This window comes from Equus przewalskii, chromosome 10, assembly GCF_037783145.1.
Source record: "Equus przewalskii isolate Varuska chromosome 10, EquPr2, whole genome shotgun sequence".
NCBI lineage: Eukaryota > Metazoa > Chordata > Mammalia > Perissodactyla > Equidae > Equus > Equus przewalskii.
The window spans coordinates 5768426-5786704 of record NC_091840.1 but is presented as its reverse complement, the minus strand read 5'-3'; the positions used below and the strand labels follow the sequence as shown (position 1 = coordinate 5786704).

At 53.5% G+C, this 18279-nt stretch overlaps 1 protein-coding gene across 5 annotated transcripts in view; it reads right to left on the bottom strand.

The window, feature by feature from the left end:
• Positions 1-598: 598 nt before the first annotated feature.
• Positions 599-18279, bottom strand: part of UBE2O (ubiquitin conjugating enzyme E2 O) — a 65006-nt gene continuing 47325 nt past the window's right edge. For 2 of the 5 annotated variants that reach the window (XM_070559948.1, XM_070559950.1), the window contains 17 exons: positions 15078-15137; positions 14851-14961; positions 12535-12632; positions 11949-12012; positions 11085-11228; positions 10525-10634; positions 10233-10383; positions 9499-9971; positions 8874-9028; positions 8488-8600; positions 8263-8391; positions 7433-7522; positions 5729-6425; positions 5319-5455; positions 3182-3385; positions 3031-3088; positions 599-2865 (listed from right to left, as the gene is read on the bottom strand). In XM_070559948.1, coding sequence (XP_070416049.1) covers positions 2195-2865; positions 3031-3088; positions 3182-3385; positions 5319-5455; positions 5729-6425; positions 7433-7522; positions 8263-8391; positions 8488-8600; positions 8874-9028; positions 9499-9971; positions 10233-10383; positions 10525-10634; positions 11085-11228; positions 11949-12012; positions 12535-12632; positions 14851-14961; positions 15078-15137 — 3465 coding nt within the window. In that variant the 3' untranslated portion in view covers positions 599-2194. Of the gene's footprint in view, positions 2866-3030; positions 3089-3181; positions 3386-5318; positions 5456-5728; positions 6426-7432; positions 7523-8262; positions 8392-8487; positions 8601-8873; positions 9029-9498; positions 9972-10232; positions 10384-10524; positions 10635-11084; positions 11229-11948; positions 12013-12534; positions 12633-14850; positions 14962-15077; positions 15138-15495; positions 15684-18279 lie in introns of those variants that run through there. The other 3 variants (XM_070559953.1, XM_070559952.1, XM_070559949.1) reach the window with 3 other exon arrangements.

The window sequence follows — 18279 nt, the reverse complement described above, 5'->3', positions numbered from 1 at the left end:
CTCTGAGTTAGAGGCATTGGGGAAATTGGCAAGGAGCAGGCAGGCAGTTGTACCCTTTTTAAAAGGAGTCTACTATCGTTCCAGCAAAGGCTCTAGGGCTCCCCCAGTCTCCCCTGGCTGCCTCTGCCCTACTCCACCCCATCCTTGTTCGGAAGTGTTGGGCAAGAGTTAAAAGGAAGCAGCAAGGAGGGACAGATGCCAATCGCCCAAACTGGGCAACTGCTTTGGCTTAAAGCCTAGGCCAGGTGCTGCGATGTCAGCTCTCCCAGCATTTGGAAGGAGCAGAACTGGTTGAACTGGCCCAACACAGGTCCCTGGAGACCACAGCTGCTGCTGGCAGACAGTGCTAAAAATGGGGTCTTGAAGAACGGAACAGTCCTGCCCAGAGGCAAGAGCACCCACCGATCCACCGGACTTCTAGATCCTGATCTCGCAGCCCCGCAAATCCTGACTGCAAATGCAGAAGGCATGGCAGCAGCCTGGGTAGGGGGAAGGTGCTGCTGCCGTGAGCCTTCTGGGGCAGTGGGGGAGTCTTTCCTTCCCCTGGGGAGGGGTGTGTGAGGTGCCCCAGAGGGGAAGAAAGGCGACAGAGCCCAGATGAATGGCAGAGGCAGGTTTAATGGTGCCACCTTGTCTTTTTTGTACACTGTGAATGAGCCAAACAGAAAAAAATGCAAGTAAAAAAAAAGTTTTAATCACACAGCACTTTATACAGATATCTTAAGCAGTAGGCATTCACATCTCCACATGAACAACGCACTGGGAAGCACAGCCCCACCAGTCACTCTGGATGTTTCTCAAACAAGATACCGACTCTGGGCTCCAAAAGCCGCGGCCCGTGGTCTGGCTCCGTCCTTCCTGCAGCTGCTGCCCGCTGGGTGATTATGGCACAGCACAGGTGTGGAGCCAGCTTAAGGCGGACAAGACGCATCATGCTTTGGCTTCTTTTTTTTTTTTGTCTTTTTTTTCTAATAAGAGTTAATATCTTTGCTTTTGAGATTTATTTTCTTTCAACCTTAAATATTACATACATACACCAAAAATTACATAGCTGCAATGTGCTCAATAGCATCCTCTTAACCTGGAGCTTCACATTATCAAAAGCTTAGAAAACTTGTAAACCTCTGGGCCTGTCTCTGCGAGGGAGGAGAACCCCTGCCGCTGCCATTCTCTCCCCAGATGGAGCCTACAGTGTGTAAGCGAAGGGCTGGCTGGCTGGCTCTGTGTTCAGTGAGCTACTGCCACCTCCTGGTGTTAGCATTTGATAGTGGGAGGCGCAAAGTCTGCGGGAGAGGCCCCAGCACTTGCCCTGGCCTTGTTTGTGCTGCTGCTGCTGCCGCTCCAGCCTTCTGGGGCCCTGGGATGGGGCTGAGCAGGGAGCAGACATCGGCTTCTTCAGTCCAAGCAGGCGAGGCCTTATGGCCAGCACTGCTGATCCCCAGCCACCTGGGACAGAAGAGCAAGGCACCTACAGCTGTTTCTTCCCCAGCAGCTCCCTGGTCCTCACTCCATGTTAGTGTGTGAGGGCCACCACCTCTCCTGGGTGTCACGCTGAACCCAGCCTGGTCCCAACCTCTCTTAGAGAGCAAGTTCAACAGGCCTGAGGGCTATCCTGTGGTAAATGGGCCAGAGGAGAGCCAGGAGTCAGTGACAGCAGCCGCAACTCCCAAGGGAGACTGGTGATGCCGGGGGACGAGGGAGGATCTGGTAGTGGTGGCAGCAGGAGGGCCTGGGACACAGGGAAGCTGCAGAGGAACTGAAGAGGTTGAAAGGGACTAGGGGAATTGCTAGCGCAACCCACACTTCATGCAAGGCACCTGCACAGCACGGGGCCAAGGGAGGCCTGTGTCAGCCCTAGGAAGACCCCGCCTCCGACCTGAGATGGAGATGGCAAGGGAGGAAGTGCCGGGACATTCTGCCTGGGGTGACAAGTGGAAAATCAGCAACAAGGTTCAGATTTTCTTTGCCACAGGGGACCTGCCTGTTGAAAGATTGCTTCAAAATAGAAATGGCAGCATCTCAAGAAAACTTCTTGCACTTCAGCATCAAACTCACCTTGGGAAAAAGAGGGCCATGGGGGGCTGGCACTGGGGACAGAGGAGAAAATGGGAAGAGGGCAGATTCCGGGGGAGGGAGTGAGCAGGCAGCAGCTGGCCTCTCCCCACCGTGATGCTCCTTCCTTGAGGGCTGGCAGCTACTTGTCCTCTGTGCTCTCAGACATGCCCGCCTCCATCAGAGCGGCCCGGAACTGCATCAGGACACCCCGAATGCTCTTGATGAAACCCTTAGAAAGTGGAAAGAGGGGGAAGCCGATGTCAGGGTAGCCACTCTTCTCAGGCAAGAAGCTCCGGTAGCTCTTTCTCCGCTTCTTTGGTTTGACACTGGGCGGCACCGAGGTGTCAGGCGCTGCCTCCGAAGTCTGGTCTGTGTGGTCCCTGCTAGCTGAGGCCGGGCCCTGGGCGCCGCCCTCCGAGTCTGAGCCCTGAGAGGCCTCTCCAGGAGCCAGCCCTCCATCCTCAGGTTCTTCTCGGCCAAAGTCTGAGAGCTCGGTCACAGCAGGCGGCTCTGGAGAGCCGCTGTCCTTGGGGACCCCATTGGGCAGCGTCTGGGCCCTCTCTAGCAGGGCATGGGTTTCCAGCCAGGACTCGATGCGGTTCACCAGCCGCCAGCCACCAGTACTGAAGTGCTGCCGGATCTCTTGCTCAAAGACCTCAGGGGGCCGCCGCACCAACTGGGTCATGGACTGCACCACGCGGATCAGCGCCATCTCATTGTAGCAGCGACTGTTCTCATAGCCCTCTTGTAGGCCCCGGTCACTGTCAAAGCCGGCTTCGTTGTAGTACGGTTCATTCACCAGGATTAGACCTGTGGGGCAGAAGCCCATTAGGGCAGGCCTGATCTCAACCCCAGAGGGGACAGCCAGAGCTACAGGCAGGAGGTGGGGGACGGAAAGGCCTGGAGGGAACCTCAGGCCAGAGTCACTGTGCCTTCCAGCAGTCCTCCCCACCCCCCCACCCCCGCCCATGGTACCTTGGATGGAGATGAGCACCTGGAGAAGGCTGGACTTGCTCGTCCACCTCTCTGTCCCCTGAAACACACACACAGCATGATCAGCTCTGTTCCAGACACCCCCTGGACTGGCTCCCCCCACATCCTGACTGGGTGCTGGCACTGTGCTCACCTTTCCAATCCAGGTGCCCAGGAGGCTGACACACACCTTCCCGTTGTCATACAGATTGGGGTTCAGGCGGCCACTGCACTGGGAGAGGTAGCAAAAGTGGGGGGGCACAGCTGGGTAGATGTTGGGGAGCTGGATGTCAAACAGGTAGAGGCCATCCTCGTAGGGGGTGCGAGTGGGGCCCTTAATTAGGGCTGAGAAGAGGTCCTAGAGGGAGGAAAGGCTGAGGTTGGTGGGGGGCTTCAGCACGTGTTGTCTGGGTTTGCTCTTTTCCAGAGTGCTGTGTGGACTGAGTAGCGGAAGAGCAGCTCCTGGGACTCCGGACACCACCCGCAGCAGAGAAGCTCAACGCAAATATCTCTGTGCAGACCTACTTGGCATCTTTTAACTCCTGGTATAAAAGGAATTTTCCAACCCAGTTTCTATTTTACCAGGTTTTTTTCTTCATAAATCATTACTTTTAAGTTTTATTCCTCAAAACACTTGCCCTGACCCTTACCCCAGCACGGCAAGCAACAACTGTAACCGACGAGAAGATGAAAGTACATTTCAGGATGGCAAGGCTGAACTTGCTTTTAGAGAACCAGAGGGACAAGGGCATTTGAACTCCAGGAGAAAGTGCTGGGAGACCACCAAAGAAACTCACGTCACTGAGTTATCATGGAGACTCTTTAGACATCGGAAATCTGTGTGTGTGTCGGGGTGGGGCATGGTATCAGTTGCCACGGCCATGCGCATGGGGGTGAGGGATGAGCTAGGAAAACGGTGAGGGCAAAGCACTAACGGGAATGACAGAATTCTCTCGTGTCTGTTTTTATTGGTGCCACCCTTTGGGCCTCAAGATAACGCACGACTTCCTTTTCCTTCTGCATGAGATTTGGAAAAGACACTACAAAACAAAAAATACCGTTCCCTGCTTCCCTCAGCAGAGCTGAGATGGGTTGGAATTTTCAAAAGAAATTTCACTAAAACCCAAGAAAAACCAAAAGTATTATTAAGAACTTTGAGCAACACCGACCCTATATGAGCTGCCAGCCCTGCCCTGTGGTCTCTGGCCTGCTGTAGGCCCATCTGAACAGTGCCCCTCTTCCTCCAGGGCTGGGCTAGAGCTGGGGGCTCAGTCACACACAAATTCAGTATCTTGCATGGTGCCTGGCACATGGCAGGGGCCCAGTAAAGGTTTGTTGAATATGGTGGCAAATGGAATGGGCTTGCCTGTTCCTGGAACAAAGAGGGGCTCACACGGCCTCCGGCAGCTTGACTTAAAAACTGGGCCTGGGCCATGAAAAGAGAAGTGGAAAATGGAGTGTGACATGGCCACATGAGGGAAACTTTTTTTGTAGCTAAAAAGGGACAACTAGATCAATATGAATCAACATGGGTAGGTCTCAAAAGTTACCCTATTGAGTGAAAAAAGCAAATTACATACATGAATATAAAATACTACGTGTTTGTGGTGATGCATAAGAACATAAAAATATATACAAAAAGGTCATCTGGAAGGAGACCCACGAAACTCCTAAAGTCATAACCTCTGTGGGCTGGGTGAGGATTGGTCAAGGCAACTTTAGTTTTTTCTACAATGTTCTAATTTTTCAAAAAGAAGAGTAGGGGCCAGCCTCATGGCCAAGTGGTTAAGTTCGTGCCCTTCGCTTTGGTGGCACAGGTTTTCACCAGGGTGGATCCCAGGCGCGGACCTAGCACCACTCATCATGCCATGCTGAGGCAGCATCCCACACAGCAGAACTAGAAGGACCTGCAACTAGAAAATGCCACTATGTACTGGGGGGCTTTGGGGAGAAGAGGAAAAAAAAAAGACTGGCAACAGATGTTAGCTCAGGGCCAATCTTTAAAACACAAAAAAAAAGAAGAAGGGTAGACTCAGGTAATAATTGTATAATTTAAAACTAACTTTTAAAAGGAGGAGGAAAGAACTAACCATCTGGCCTAGACATGTGGAGGACTCTTGCTCCTCACCTGACTGAGCCTCTTTCCTGCCTTGTAAGGAGTGTGGGCGGCCTCCCTCAGGTGCTACTCAGTCCTGAGGTTCAGGAGCCCAGGGCTGGCAGCCTCTCGGGCACTGAGCACCCACACAGCACATCTGCCCCTGCCCATGCCAAGCCCACGCCAGGCTACTTGCCATTCTATCCTCAAAAGTCTTGACCATGATGCCATCGGGCAGCGAGGTAGCCAACAGTGCCATCTCCTTCCGCACTGTGCTGAAGAACTTCTTGGCTTCTGGAGGCTGGAACTCAATTTTCTTGAAAGAGTGATTTGCTAGAGGGGGAAGAGAATGGTCAACCCCTAATGGTGAGGCCCTGGGAGCTTCATCTGGAAATGCAGCTGCCACCCTTGGGAAACTTGGGAGGGAGCAGCTGCTGGGTGCTCCCCAGATGGGTGAATAAGCCCACATTTCCCACCCATCTCTCCTAGCATCAGGACTGGTGACCACACCAGGGAAATGGTTTCCTCCTGCCAGGTGGCAGCTAGGGGCGGGGAGCAGGTAGCACCTGGCCTTCAGATCTGTTAACACAATGAGGGCTAACTCACAGGGCGCAAACTCTAGCACGGAGAAGACCTCGCCCTTGGCGCTGGTGAAGGTGACTCCGGGCTTGCCGCCGCATTGCTGGCAGAGCACTGGGGTCTCGCTGGGCCACTCAGCCTTCACTGGTGACTGCCCCTCGGGCTTGTCCTCCTTGCGCTCAGTGTCTGGCATTGCCTCCATCTTCTCCTCCTCTGCAATGGCCACGTTGTCTAGGGTCTTCTTGAGGTTTTCCTGCAGCTTCTTGATGTCATCCAGAAACTTCTTCTCCCGAGTTGGTTTCTCGGGTTCTACGGTGGGGGAGGTGGGGGAGCCTGTCAGAAGTTGCTCCACGGTCATGTTCTTGAGGCTCTCCAGGATCTTGATGGCCTCTTTCAACTCCCGGAAGCTCTTTGGGGGCCCGTCCTTGCCGGCCTTCTCCATCAGCCCAGCCACAGGGGCGGCCATGGCCACAGCCCCCTGAATGGCGGCTGTGGCAGCCTCTTCACTGATCACCACCCCCTTGTCCTCCTCAGGGGCCATCGGCTGCTCAGTAGGTGGGATGGGAGGCTCCTCTATCTTGGGGTGTTCGTCCTCCACCAGCCCATTGTCTGTCTCCCAGCTGTCACTGTCGTCTTCCCACTCATCCGAGGAGGCCCCACTTGTGCTGCCTTCTACTGAGTCGTAGTCTGACTCCTCGATCTCAGACTCAATGTTGTACAAGTGCTGGGGGCAGATGGGCGCAGGCAACTCAGAAGAGCTCTCCTAGGCTCCAGGGACCCCAACCCCCAGAGCTGATGGTGACTGGGCACACCGAGGCCTCAGCAGTCCCACTCCACCCTTCCCCTTTCCTGTTCTAGACTCTACAGTTGGACCACTCAGTGCTAGGTGCTGCCTAGGTGTCTGAGAGGTGCCTTCACCTGCCCCACTCTCCCTCAGCAGGACCTGAAGTCCCAGCTTCCCGTCCTTGTGTGCACTTGGTCAGGTCAGCATTTGCCCCTGGCGGCAAGCCTAGCCCCACCTCCAGAAGACTCAGGTCAGCGGCCTTTGTGGGGCTGCACGGGGAGCTGGGAACATGCAATAGGAGGGGGAGGTTTGGGAGAGCTGGCCTGTGTCACATCCTTTTTCTGTGTCCCTGGAACAGCTGGCCAGACGAGGGGGTGAGCCACTCCCTTCCCCACCCTATGAAGGTACCAGGAGAGGGGAGCTGGGGTGTGCAAATTGGCTCAAACAAGGGGACAAAGGAATGATACCAAGAACAGCCTTGCTGCTCAGAACCCACCAGCTGGGACAGGGGCCAGCTCGTCTCCTTTCTCTTCCTGATCTGTGAAAGTTTTCCTAGAAATGTTGGTGGGAGACGCCCTATCTCCTACAGAAAGTAATCTGAGTTTTCTTAGCATAGTGAGATGGGGATCCAGGCAAATCCAGGAGGCTTGTGAAAACCTCCACACACCTGGCAATCCGCAGAGGCTGCCAGGCGGGGCGAGACTATGGGCCAGCTGTGGGCTGCCTCTCTGTTCTCCTGACTCCTTCACCCTGGGGCCTTGCGTGTAATACTGCCCTTCCTCTCAAGCTTTCCCCGAAACCCTAATACCCAAAAGAGGACTCCCTTGCCAGGAAGATCCGAGAACCTGTCTTCCTGTTCCTTGAGGAGGGACAGGAGACAGGCCATCGCTCCCAGCCCAGCCGCCGCAGTTGCAAGCCAAGTTGTTTGGGTCTTGGCAGGCTCTTACCTGGGGCAGGATAATAGTCTTTGAGTTGTCAGCCCACACCACCTCCACCTTGCTGCTGACGTCCACACGGGCCACCTGGCCCACCGAGGGCTGCAGGGCAAATGGGACAGGGTCAAGGGCGCAGCTCTCCAGGACAGGCAAGGGTCAGAGTACCTCCAAAAGGGAGCTGCAGCATTGGGTGTCGAGGGTGAAGCAGAAGGATGGAAGGGATGTGGGTGCCAGCCAGAGGCCATGGTGAGCAACTCAAGCGTAGGACCCCTTGTTCAAATACTTCCAACGTACGCTGTCCGCTGAGCTTCCACCCCTTCCCCTGGCAGTTGAATACACAAACTCCCACTCACGCCTTTCCTACTTGCAGCACTCCACTGTCTCCCAGCTTTCTGACAGTCCCAGGAAAGGGGTCCTGCCTCAGGATTTTTGTTCCTACTCTTCCTCTGCCTGGAACCTGTCTGACCCCACCCAACGTTCGCACCTGTTCTCCAAGGCCCAGCTCAGACACTGCCTCCCAGAGCCTCTCCTACAGCACTCGACATCATGCTCACGGCGCTTAGGACAAGGAGCTGGGCTTCCCTAACTAATGGAACCAGCGGGGCTCAGGGAGCAGCTACGTGAATGAAGTCTGACCCCGGCAGGCGGGTGAGTCCTTGTGTGGGTGGTCAGGCTAAGCATCAGCTCCACTGTGGGCTTTGCTGGGGAAGGAGCTCAAGGCTGGGGCGGGGAGAGAACTTGCAGGTCTTATCTCCTAGAGCCACCTGGTGGCACCACCAGGGACTGCAGCTACTGCATGGGATGGGGAGCAGCCAATGGAACTTCAACTTGGAGGGGTGTACCTCATCCTCCTTGTGAGGACCTCCATCCTCAGTATTGCCAATGCGGATGACGATGTCAGTTGTGCGGAACCGAAAGTCAGGGTGGTCAGCAATGTCATAGACACTCACATCTTCCTCTTCTCCAATCAGCTGGGGCACAGGATGGGTTGTAATGAGCCCAGGGGCCCCATACCCAACCCACTGGAGGCAACCCTGAAGGAAGACATGGGGGCTGCACACACTCACCTCCACGTCGTCCCCACTTGGCCGCAGCTTGAACCACTTCACCATGCAGGTGCGACCCACGTGGTCCCCAGACTGTACCACGCCGTAGACAGCAGGGTCTGGGCAGCTCTGGACTAGGAAACCAGGGAAGGGGACACAACTAGCTAAGGAGCCCTGGTGGTGCCACTTGCCACCCACCCACCTATTACCTCTCAACCACAGCAGGGCACAGAACCCAGATGTTGCCTAGCTATGTCAGCAGAGCTCTGAAAAGGCTCCCCTAGTCCTCAAAAGAGCAGGTCACCTTCAAAAGAGTAGTCTCCTCCCTGACCCTGAGAGCTCTGGCCCATTCTTCCCAAGCCCCGCCTGGGCCCTCAGCAGGGACAGCCTCCTGGAGCTGGCACTACCTCGCTTGTCCACCACGAAGTCTCCGGGGCAGAACTCATTGTTGTCCAGGTGGTGCACGGGGAAGAGGTCATTGGAGCGGATGTTGCACTCCACAGAGCCATCCTGCCACATCACGTCTGCTGAGGTCATCGTGGTCACCACCTCCACCGCCACCCTGCAGGGCAGAACCAGTGAGCCAGGCCACACAAAACACTTCCCAGAGGAAAGGGCAGATACTCTTTCTACTCCTCCCTCTCTGTGGGGCTGGTAACCTGAAACTCTTAATCTCAGGCAAGAAGGAAGAAAAACAGGTCAGTAGATGCTTACTTGCAATTCCCATGCCCTGCGACCTCCTGAGAGTGGCCCCATTTGGGAAAGCTCAAGTGAACGTGATCCCAGAGGCCAGACTCGGGGCCAACGCCACCATCCCACCGTTCACCCCACTCCCAGATCTCTTCCTGCCACCCAGGCCAACCCTAGACACCTACGCCGTCTTGGCTGGGCATCCCTCAGCCTTTACAGGACTTGCAGACCATGTGTCACACTTGTGTGCGTGTGAGCCCAACTGCACACATGTGTCTCACCAAGGAGACAGTCTCAGGATGGACACTCAGCCGGAAAGGAGGGGGTGCCCTCTGGGTTTACCTGTCCCCCGGCTTGAAGTCGCGAGTGATTTTATTCTTCTTTCGCTTGTGTTTTCGCTTTAAGTTCTTGATAGACAAGGGGATGCTCTTTTTGCGACTTGTGCCACTGCCACTTTGGGAGGAGGTGGTGGAGCTGGCAGAGGAGGTCACCGAGCTGGTGTCATCCGTGTCGTCAGCAGCCTCGTCATCTGCATCCTGCTCTGCCGAGTGCAGCCTGTCGTCTCCGCCTTCCTTCAGCAGGAAGGGGGGCAGCTGCTCGCCCGCCTCCGGGGCTTCCTCTGGGCCCTCATCCTGCATCTCCACCGGGCTGGCAGACCCATCGGGCGTCTCCTCAGGACTGGCAGACCCTGTTTCACTCTTGGCTCTGGCCCCCCCTTTCTTGCCTGGGTCTTCCATGGAATGGTCCCTGGAGCACTGGGTGTCCGGGGAACAAGACATGATCCTCACAACCTGCTTCTTCAATAGGCGCTTCACCTGTGAGGGCACAGCAGGGAGGGCGGCAGCTGTGGAGAGCAGGGCTGACATGGCTCTGCGCTGGGCATACGGGACACCCAGGCAGGCCTGACCCCAGGCAGCTTGGTCTGAGGAGGGGGACAGCTATACACACCTAAGTGGCCTGCAAGGGTCATCAGGGCTGCCCCCCAAGGCCTAAAGCACAGACTGTCCTTCTTGGCTGCGGAAATGGCTCAAGGCCAGTTCCTCAAACGCCCACCAACCCCAACCCCAAGGACATACCTTCTTGGCCATAGAGCCCTCCCCCTGGGCGCAGAGTTTTTCTGGACATTCACAGGCAATCTTGGCCGGCTCTACCTTGGCTGGGAAGACATACAGACAGCGCTCCCCAAGCTGCCGCTGAGCATGGTCAAAGCATCCGAGACGCTTCACCCTGGGAGGGGAGAGGGAAGAGAAGCAGGGGCTGGGCCAGCAGTGTTCTCAGCCCTCAACGCACCTGTGACTTTAACCCAGACACTTGCTCAGGGCGTGACCCTGGGGTTGTGGGAGTGGGTGGCACACTAGAACCACTCACCTGCCTAGGTTTTCCTGGGTGATGACAGAGGGCGGGGGGCTGACGCTGTCCGTGCCCCCTGGACAGAAACTCTTGGTAATCCACGTGACTTTCAGCTCCACAACCTGCACCTGGAGATGGTGGGTGGGACAGGGCCACAGTCAGCAGGCTGGAACGGCTCTCTCTGTAAGCAGCTGCCCAGAGCTCACCCAATCTCCGGAGCAGGAAAGCAGGCCTTCATAGTGTAGCACCAAGTACGACACCCTCAGAACAGCCCCCACCTGTACCTATGGCCCCACCCCAGGATCACCATCAGTCAGGGTCCAGTGGACCTGCCACTCGCCACTCTCCCACCCTGCTTAGCCTAGGCCAGTCAGGCCGGGGGACACCTGCCTACTGATCACCCCATGACCACAGCCTGGGTTCCCTTTATCCTCACAACCCTTTCAGATCAACAGGGCCCAGATGCTGAATAGCAGGGCTTAGCCTTCAGAGTAGGGAAGGAAGGCGTGGGCAGTAGCTCACGTCCAGGTGGAGGTCGAGGACTCTGACCCCACCCCTCACTCGTCCCCAGCCCCTACCTCTTCCACCACCACTCGGAACTTGCTCTTGGTGCTGAGCACTGGCTTGACCCCCGAGAGCCACTGGACGCTGGAGAAGATCTTGGAGGGGCCGATGAGCACCTGGCCCGGGTAGAAGCCATAGGAATCATCAAAAAAGAGACCCTGTAGGATTTGGGGCCAGAAGAAAGTCCTTGTGAGCAATGCCTCCTCAGGGAAGGTGCTCTCTGCACCTGCCCCCCACTCCTCCCCTGCCCCCGCTCGCCCCACATCTGCACCCCCCCACAGGCTGAAACAAATCTTAAGACTCCAGAGCAGCACCTCTCAACCTAAGGTGCCTATAAATCACCTGGAATCTTCTTAAAATGCGTATTTGACTCACTTCTGTTTCTAACAAGCTCTCAGGCCACGTGAATGTTGTTTGTCAAGGGGTGACACTTTGAGGACTAAAGCTCTAGAGGGCAGGGGTCCCCAAACTTCTTTGATCATATACACTCCCGCAAGTATACTTGTTACAAATTGTGTCTGATACTACTGTTCTACAACATCAGATTGTAGTAAAATACTGCATACATTCCAAGACAGAAAAACACAGATTTTTAAAAGAACGAGCTAAAAAGTTAACAAAATGCAAAGAAAAGTTTCAATACTTTCTGCTCACACCCAAACTTTTAGACCTTTCGGTACACACTGCCCCCTTCTCTAGGAAACTGCTCTGCCTAGAAGCAGCACTTAGCCTGGGCCAGCTCCAAGCTCTCTGCTAAGAAGTCCTCCTTCCCATGCAGTCCTGAGGGCTAAGGAAAATGAGGTTGGTGCCCCTCTGAAGCCCACCCTGCAAGAAGCCTCCCCCAAGCCGAGAAGCCTGCCCGGGTGGAGCAAACGAACCGAGTCGCTGACGTGTGGGCAGACATCATAGAGCTTGGCGCCATCTTCTGTGTTCATGGAGCACCTGAAACAGTGAACAGGGGCTTGGTCTCCACGAGGGCACCATGACTGAGTCTCAGGGGAGACATGGCAGCCAGGTCACAGTTTGGTGCTGATCAATATCAAAAGGAGTTATCCAGAGGCATGAAATGTCGGCATGCCCCCAAATGGCACAATTTGGATCTTTCTGCAGCTCGGCCTCTGCACTGGTACAAGTGACTCTCCTAAAACGAACGAGACGCTGACTCCATATCTGAGGGCTAGCCACCATTACAGTGTCTAAAATAAAACATCAGCCCCAGCAGATATACTAAATAATAATGCTTCTCTCCCCAAGCCAAGAGAGAACAAAGAACAGAAAGTGAGTGAGACAATTAGGCCAGAACAATAAGGAGACCATCCCACGGTCAGGCTGCAAATGCCTGCAGCACCTGCCAGGGCGCTCGATGAAACCCGTCCTCACAGGCCGTGAGAAAACGCCCTTCTCCCCTCCTTGCGGCAGGCTGCCACTGCGGAGCGGACGGCTCCTCTATGGTGAGCCACGTACCTGGCACCGTTGGACAGCTTCAGGATGATCTGGTTCTTCAAGTCATACACCTTCCCCAGCCAGCAGTCATAGGCAATGTAGTCCCCATACATGAAGGGCTGCAGACCAAGGGGACAGGGGTGTGAGAGACCACAGATGACACTGGTACCCAGGGCACCAATTCCTCTTTGCCCCACTGAGACAGAGCAGGAAGGATCTAGATAGCTTACTGCCTGGGCCAGTCAGCTACTGGACTTAAACTGCTACAACAGGCCTCCCTCCAAGTTCTAAGCTGTATCCCAACACCCCTTCCCAGTGAGGAAGAGGAGGAGGTGGTGGGGGGCTGCCTGGTGGTGATGGAGAGTCATGCAGGGGCCTGACAGCATCCAAGGACATACGACTCTTGGTGGGAACAGGCCGGGGAGGTGGTAGGTGGAGGTTGGTTATGTGGATAAATAAGTAAAGTAATTTAAGTAAATAAATAAATATGCTGAGGCTATCAAAGGCCAAGTTGCTCACTGTTGGGGAAGGTACTCACTAATATAGAATGGGGAAAGAGAGAAAGAATCTGAGGTGTTAAAATGGAATTAGAGGTATCAGGATGAAGTCATATTTTAATGCATACATGGAATAGGTATTGACAAATTTAGATGTGTATGTGTCTAAACGTATCACATAGAGTCACGAGCTATATAATGATGCTTTGGTCAATGACGGATCACATATACGACGGTGGTCCTGTAAGATACTGTAGAGCTTAGCTGTGTAGTAGGCTGTACCATCTAAGTTTGCGTAAGTGCACTCTATGATGTACACCCAACAACAAGTTCGCCTAAGGACAGATTTCTCAGAACGTATCCCTGTCGTTAAGCAATGCATGACTCTACATGCATTTCCTAGTGCTGTCTTAAAACGGACTAGTAGCAATTAGTACATCTAACATGCATCCACATCTTGGTTTTTAAAATACCATTCTCCTCTGAAAGAAACTAAGGCTCCTTGGAGAAACAGCTTATTCTAGGGCTGGATCAGCAAAAAGATGGAAAGTAAGAAGATGCTTAAAAAAAAGAACACAATGGGGACATGTCAAAAAGACATAGATCCAGCTTGAAGGAGTGCCTCCTAGCCAAATCTGGGATACTTGAAGCCATAAAATGAATAATGGTAGCAATGGATTACAACCAATTGAATAAAAGAGGAATTTCTGAGTCCATACTGATGTAAAAAATGACCAAATAAATCAAGGGGGCAGAAGGTAAAGCTCTTCCGTACAGTAGAATGCTAACTAATAAAACGAGGAGGGAACAATGGAGTCATAAAGTTACCAGTTAGTGACCATGAGAGTGCCGGGCTGATTCAGGTGGGAACTATTAATGGAGGCTAAGGCTGGCGGATTGCGGTTTGACAAGTAACAGGTTACTGACACAATCCTGTAATATCTCCCCACAAGAGATAATCACTGACAAAGTGGAAAACGCTGACTTGATATGGAGAGGCACGGCACATCCCACACAACCAGAGATCAAGGTAAGCATTCCCCTGGTGCGGCCACTGGACGCTACGGGCCAGGAAAGAGTTCAATGGCATTTATGGGGCAGTCCTGCCAAGAATTCAGGGCCTGAGGCTGGTCAAGAGGAAATATCAGAGAGCTCCATGCTCAGGGTCATCCAATGGAAGGTATGAGTATATGGAAGACAAAGCAAGACTGAAGAACTGTTCCAGAATGCAGGAATGAGAGTTGACAACTGAATGGGGTCTGTGGGTGGGACAGTAATATATCAGTGCTGATTTCCAAAATCGGGGACTGAAGAGTGGTTATAGGACAGTGTTTTTGTTTTGGGGAGATACACATTGTGGTATTTAGTGGTCATCGGACGTCACATCTGCAGTTTGCTCTCAAATGTTTCAGAAAAAAGACTAGTGAGAGAAGATGTGGAGAAGGAGGGAGGGAAGGTGATAGAGCAAACGGGGTAAAATGGTAACAGCTGAGGAACCTGGGTGATACAGGGGACATAACTTAGAACTTTCCAGTTAAGTTTGAAATCATTTAAAAAACAAATTATTGAAAAGAAATTTGTTTAAAAAAAAAGTGTTAAGAGGAGAAAGGAAACTAGGTAAAAGGAAATGACACCTGCAATCTATGCTGGAGACATCAGGACACATCTGACCTCATGTCTATTTGGCTTACTCACAAGAAGCAGCAATCAGCCTTCAAGGGAGTGAGCTGACCACTGTACTTTGCTGTCTGACCTGGAAGGTGCAGTGCTGGTGTGCTGTGGAGAGGACTGGAGAACAGAGAGGAAAATCAGCAGAGGGCAGGTGGGTGGGGTAGCTCACCCAGATGTGCTGGAGGTCCTTGCTGTTGACAGGATAGATGATGCAGTTGGTGCCGATGAGCTTGACAGCGCAGTCGATGCTGACGTCTATTACGGTGCCGCATTGACTGTCCTGGGGAGGAGAAGGCATCCAGGCCCGCGCAGGCGCACAGCGCCAACCGCCATGGGAGACCCGGCCCAGACAATCCCCAGGCAACCCCCCACCAGGGGTGGGGATGCAGGACTCACAGTGGATCGCATGTGCCGGACCACATCCCGAGGCACCACAGAGCGGTCCTCTAGTTTTAGCTGTGAAAGAAAACGCAGGTGTGAGAGGACGGCCTCTGGAGTCACTATAGAATACATTTTTCTTCCAGCTTCTTAGAGGAGGGTGACAGACATACAGCTAAGTGCACAAATCCTAAGTGCTGAGCTCAATTTTCACAAACTGCACACACTTCCTAACAGTAGCCAGATCAAGAGACAGAACTCCAGGCGCTACCTCCCCCACCGAAGGCAAACGCTGTGGTTACTGGAGGTGACGCTGATCATACTGAAAAGTGTGGCAAAATGACAGATCACATAAGGCTTCATTTAAATGAAAGATTCAACAGCCCTGTTCTACAGAGAGCAAAACATTTTGCTATGAGTGAAATCCCTTTTCTACCTTCTGCAAGTGCCTGCCCTCCAACCCTGCTGTGGAGTGCTGCGTAAAGAGTGGGGTGGAGGCGGAGCATGACACGGCGCTGCGTGGGGCATCCTGAAGCCCACTATCACCCGACACCACCTTCTAATCTGGGCTATCCTTCCTGACCAGCCGCAGCCTGCTCCTTATCTACAGCGCTGCGGAGGACTGCAGGCTGCTGAGTAACGCTCAGGACAGCCAGCTTTTGGAGCCTGGCCAGCGGCATAGTGAGCATCTGACCCGTCCCTCCACAAACATCCAGCAGCAGCCCCTATGAAAGGATAGCCTGGGCCTCATGAGAGCCGCCCCCTCCCTCTGCCGGGTACCGCATCCCCCCTCCAACAGCCCAGCTGGGAGACGGTTCTCCACCTGGCCAGCGTGTCTTCTTTGCTGGTTCCCTACACCTGGGGCTGCTCCTCTGAGTTCTTCACTGAGTCACGCTAACAGGTCTCTGTGACTGCCCATCTCCACGACCCCAAACCACAGGGGTGGAAGAACTGTTCTCTCAACCACCACCACCACCCAACTGAAGACTCCTCAAGCTCACTCTCTCCACTCCAAGCCCTGGGGCATGGAGAGGTGACCTCTATGGAAGGAGAACTGAGATACTAAAAAGGAAGACACGGGCTCAAGGTCACCAAGATTTTGGCAATGACTAAGACAGACTCTGCTATTAGTTACATTTGACTTACAAAAAGTAAAGGGGGAAGCAATGGGCTTTGCCAACAACAAGCAACGGGGATTTTCCTACAGGGAACCAAGATGAGAGCGAGCCCAGCCGTTAAACAGGCACTTACACGTGGCAGCCCTGAAACCGCAGGCAAATCACTCACGTCCACATGTATGAAAGGGGGTGACAGCAGCCATCTCCAAATGGTTGCGGGGATTAAGAAGGCAGTGAAAGCACAGAGGGTCAGAGGCACCTGGCACACAGGAAGAGCTCAGCAAACGACAGCTGTGATCACCCTATCTGACTCCATTGTCTCCCAGGGCTTAGGCTGAAGACCCTCTGAGCTCAGTCTTTTATTCCTTCTGCTCAGAGATCCCAGGAGGCTGCAAGGGGCCACTTGGAGCTCTCTAAGTAAGGCTGTACTGGGATCACAGTGCCACTTTTCTAACTCAAACAGCTTCCTATCCTGTAACTCTCTGTGCTCAATTCTCTAGTCTGGGACATAGTGTTTTCTGTGCTGTCCCACCCTATCTCAAACATCTGCTCCCATTTTAGACTTCAAAAAGCCACAACTGCAGGTCTTTCCAAGTTGCCACAGAAACCGGAAGTTGCAGTGATGGGAAATGCAGTGAGAGAGGGACCGCGCCATGTGGGGCGGGAGGGGATGTCATCCAGGGGGCACAAGTTGCCTTGGCTACTCAGGGATCACTGAGAAGAGACTCAAATTGAGTCTACAGATCATGTCCTGACCTTGGCATTTGTGTTGGTCCCCAAGAGAGCTGACAGGAAAGGAAGGGAGTGGCACGGGCACAGACTCTAGATCAGTGCAGTCTTTGGTGGGACACTGCCCAGCCCTGTGGCCATGGGACACTGCTCCTGAGGGCTTTGGGGAAACTGAGGCTCCTGCTCTAAGGCTGAAGCAGGAACAACACAGCTAGTGAAAGCTGGCATTCACTGAAGGCCAGGGGCAGGTTTTCTCCTTCCTCCCTTTGTAGAACCTCTGCCAAAGTTGGCAGGGCAGGCAGTTCCCAGCGTTATCGAGAGAGGGAGCCTGGTTGGCTAACGTGGTCTTCTGATGTGGCCCTCCTGACCTGCACCTAGCCTTTCGCCAGAGTATGACTGAACTCCACTCTACAGCTTGGTGTCCAGGCTCCTCTAATCTTCCATGACAGGGCCTTCTCCAAAGCCCTGGCCATGCTGGGAGCAGAGTGGGAGTGGCAGAGAGAAGAAAGGAGTGTGGTGGCCACCATTCTGGCTACATTCCCTTCCCTTGGGAATTCCAAAAAAAATAAGAAAAAGGTACCTGGAAGGGCTTAGGAAGACTTGCAAGGATCTTCATTGTCTTTACAAGTTTCCCTCCCAGTTCCCTATATGCCACTCGTACTGGGCACTGCCTTTCTCCAAATAAGCCAGTGCCTCTCCACTGAACAGTTACTTTCAGCATCCTCCTTTCCTCTCCCTGCTCCCGTCACGGGCTACCTGCATCACAAAGGCCTTCAGTATCCTCATTTTGGAAGGAACCTCTGTGCTCCAAGGGGCTCAGGCACTCTGGAGTCCTCTGCCTTGTGCTAACAGGATGACCGGTGTTTATCATGCTCCAGGACTTTTTTAGACACTTAATGTATTTTAACCTGTGAAATCCTCCACAACTCTATGAAGTATAATGAAGTATACTATTATTGTCATTCCCATTTCACAGATAAGTAAACTGAGACAGAGAATAATAAGTAACTTGTTCACAGTCACACAGCTCCTAAGTGGTGAAGCTGGGACTTGAACTCAGGCAGTATGGCTCCAGAGTCCATTCTCTTAGCGACATAAAAAGCTCATTCCTCCCCAAAGCTGCAGAGATAAGAATAGAGTAAAACATATTTCTGGCTGGTCCACACATTCTAAAAGATAGTGATTCTTCTCCTGGCTATAAAAGCAACACATGCTCTACTCATTTCTGGGGTATGTGGAAGGCAGCTGTTGTGGCCTCTCACTGCGGATGTCATCAGGGCCCTGAGTGTCTGCCGAGGCCTCCAGGTGGGAGAAGCCGCGGGGTTTCAGCAATTTGCCCTCTTCTTATCCCACTTGAAAAGATCAAGGACCCA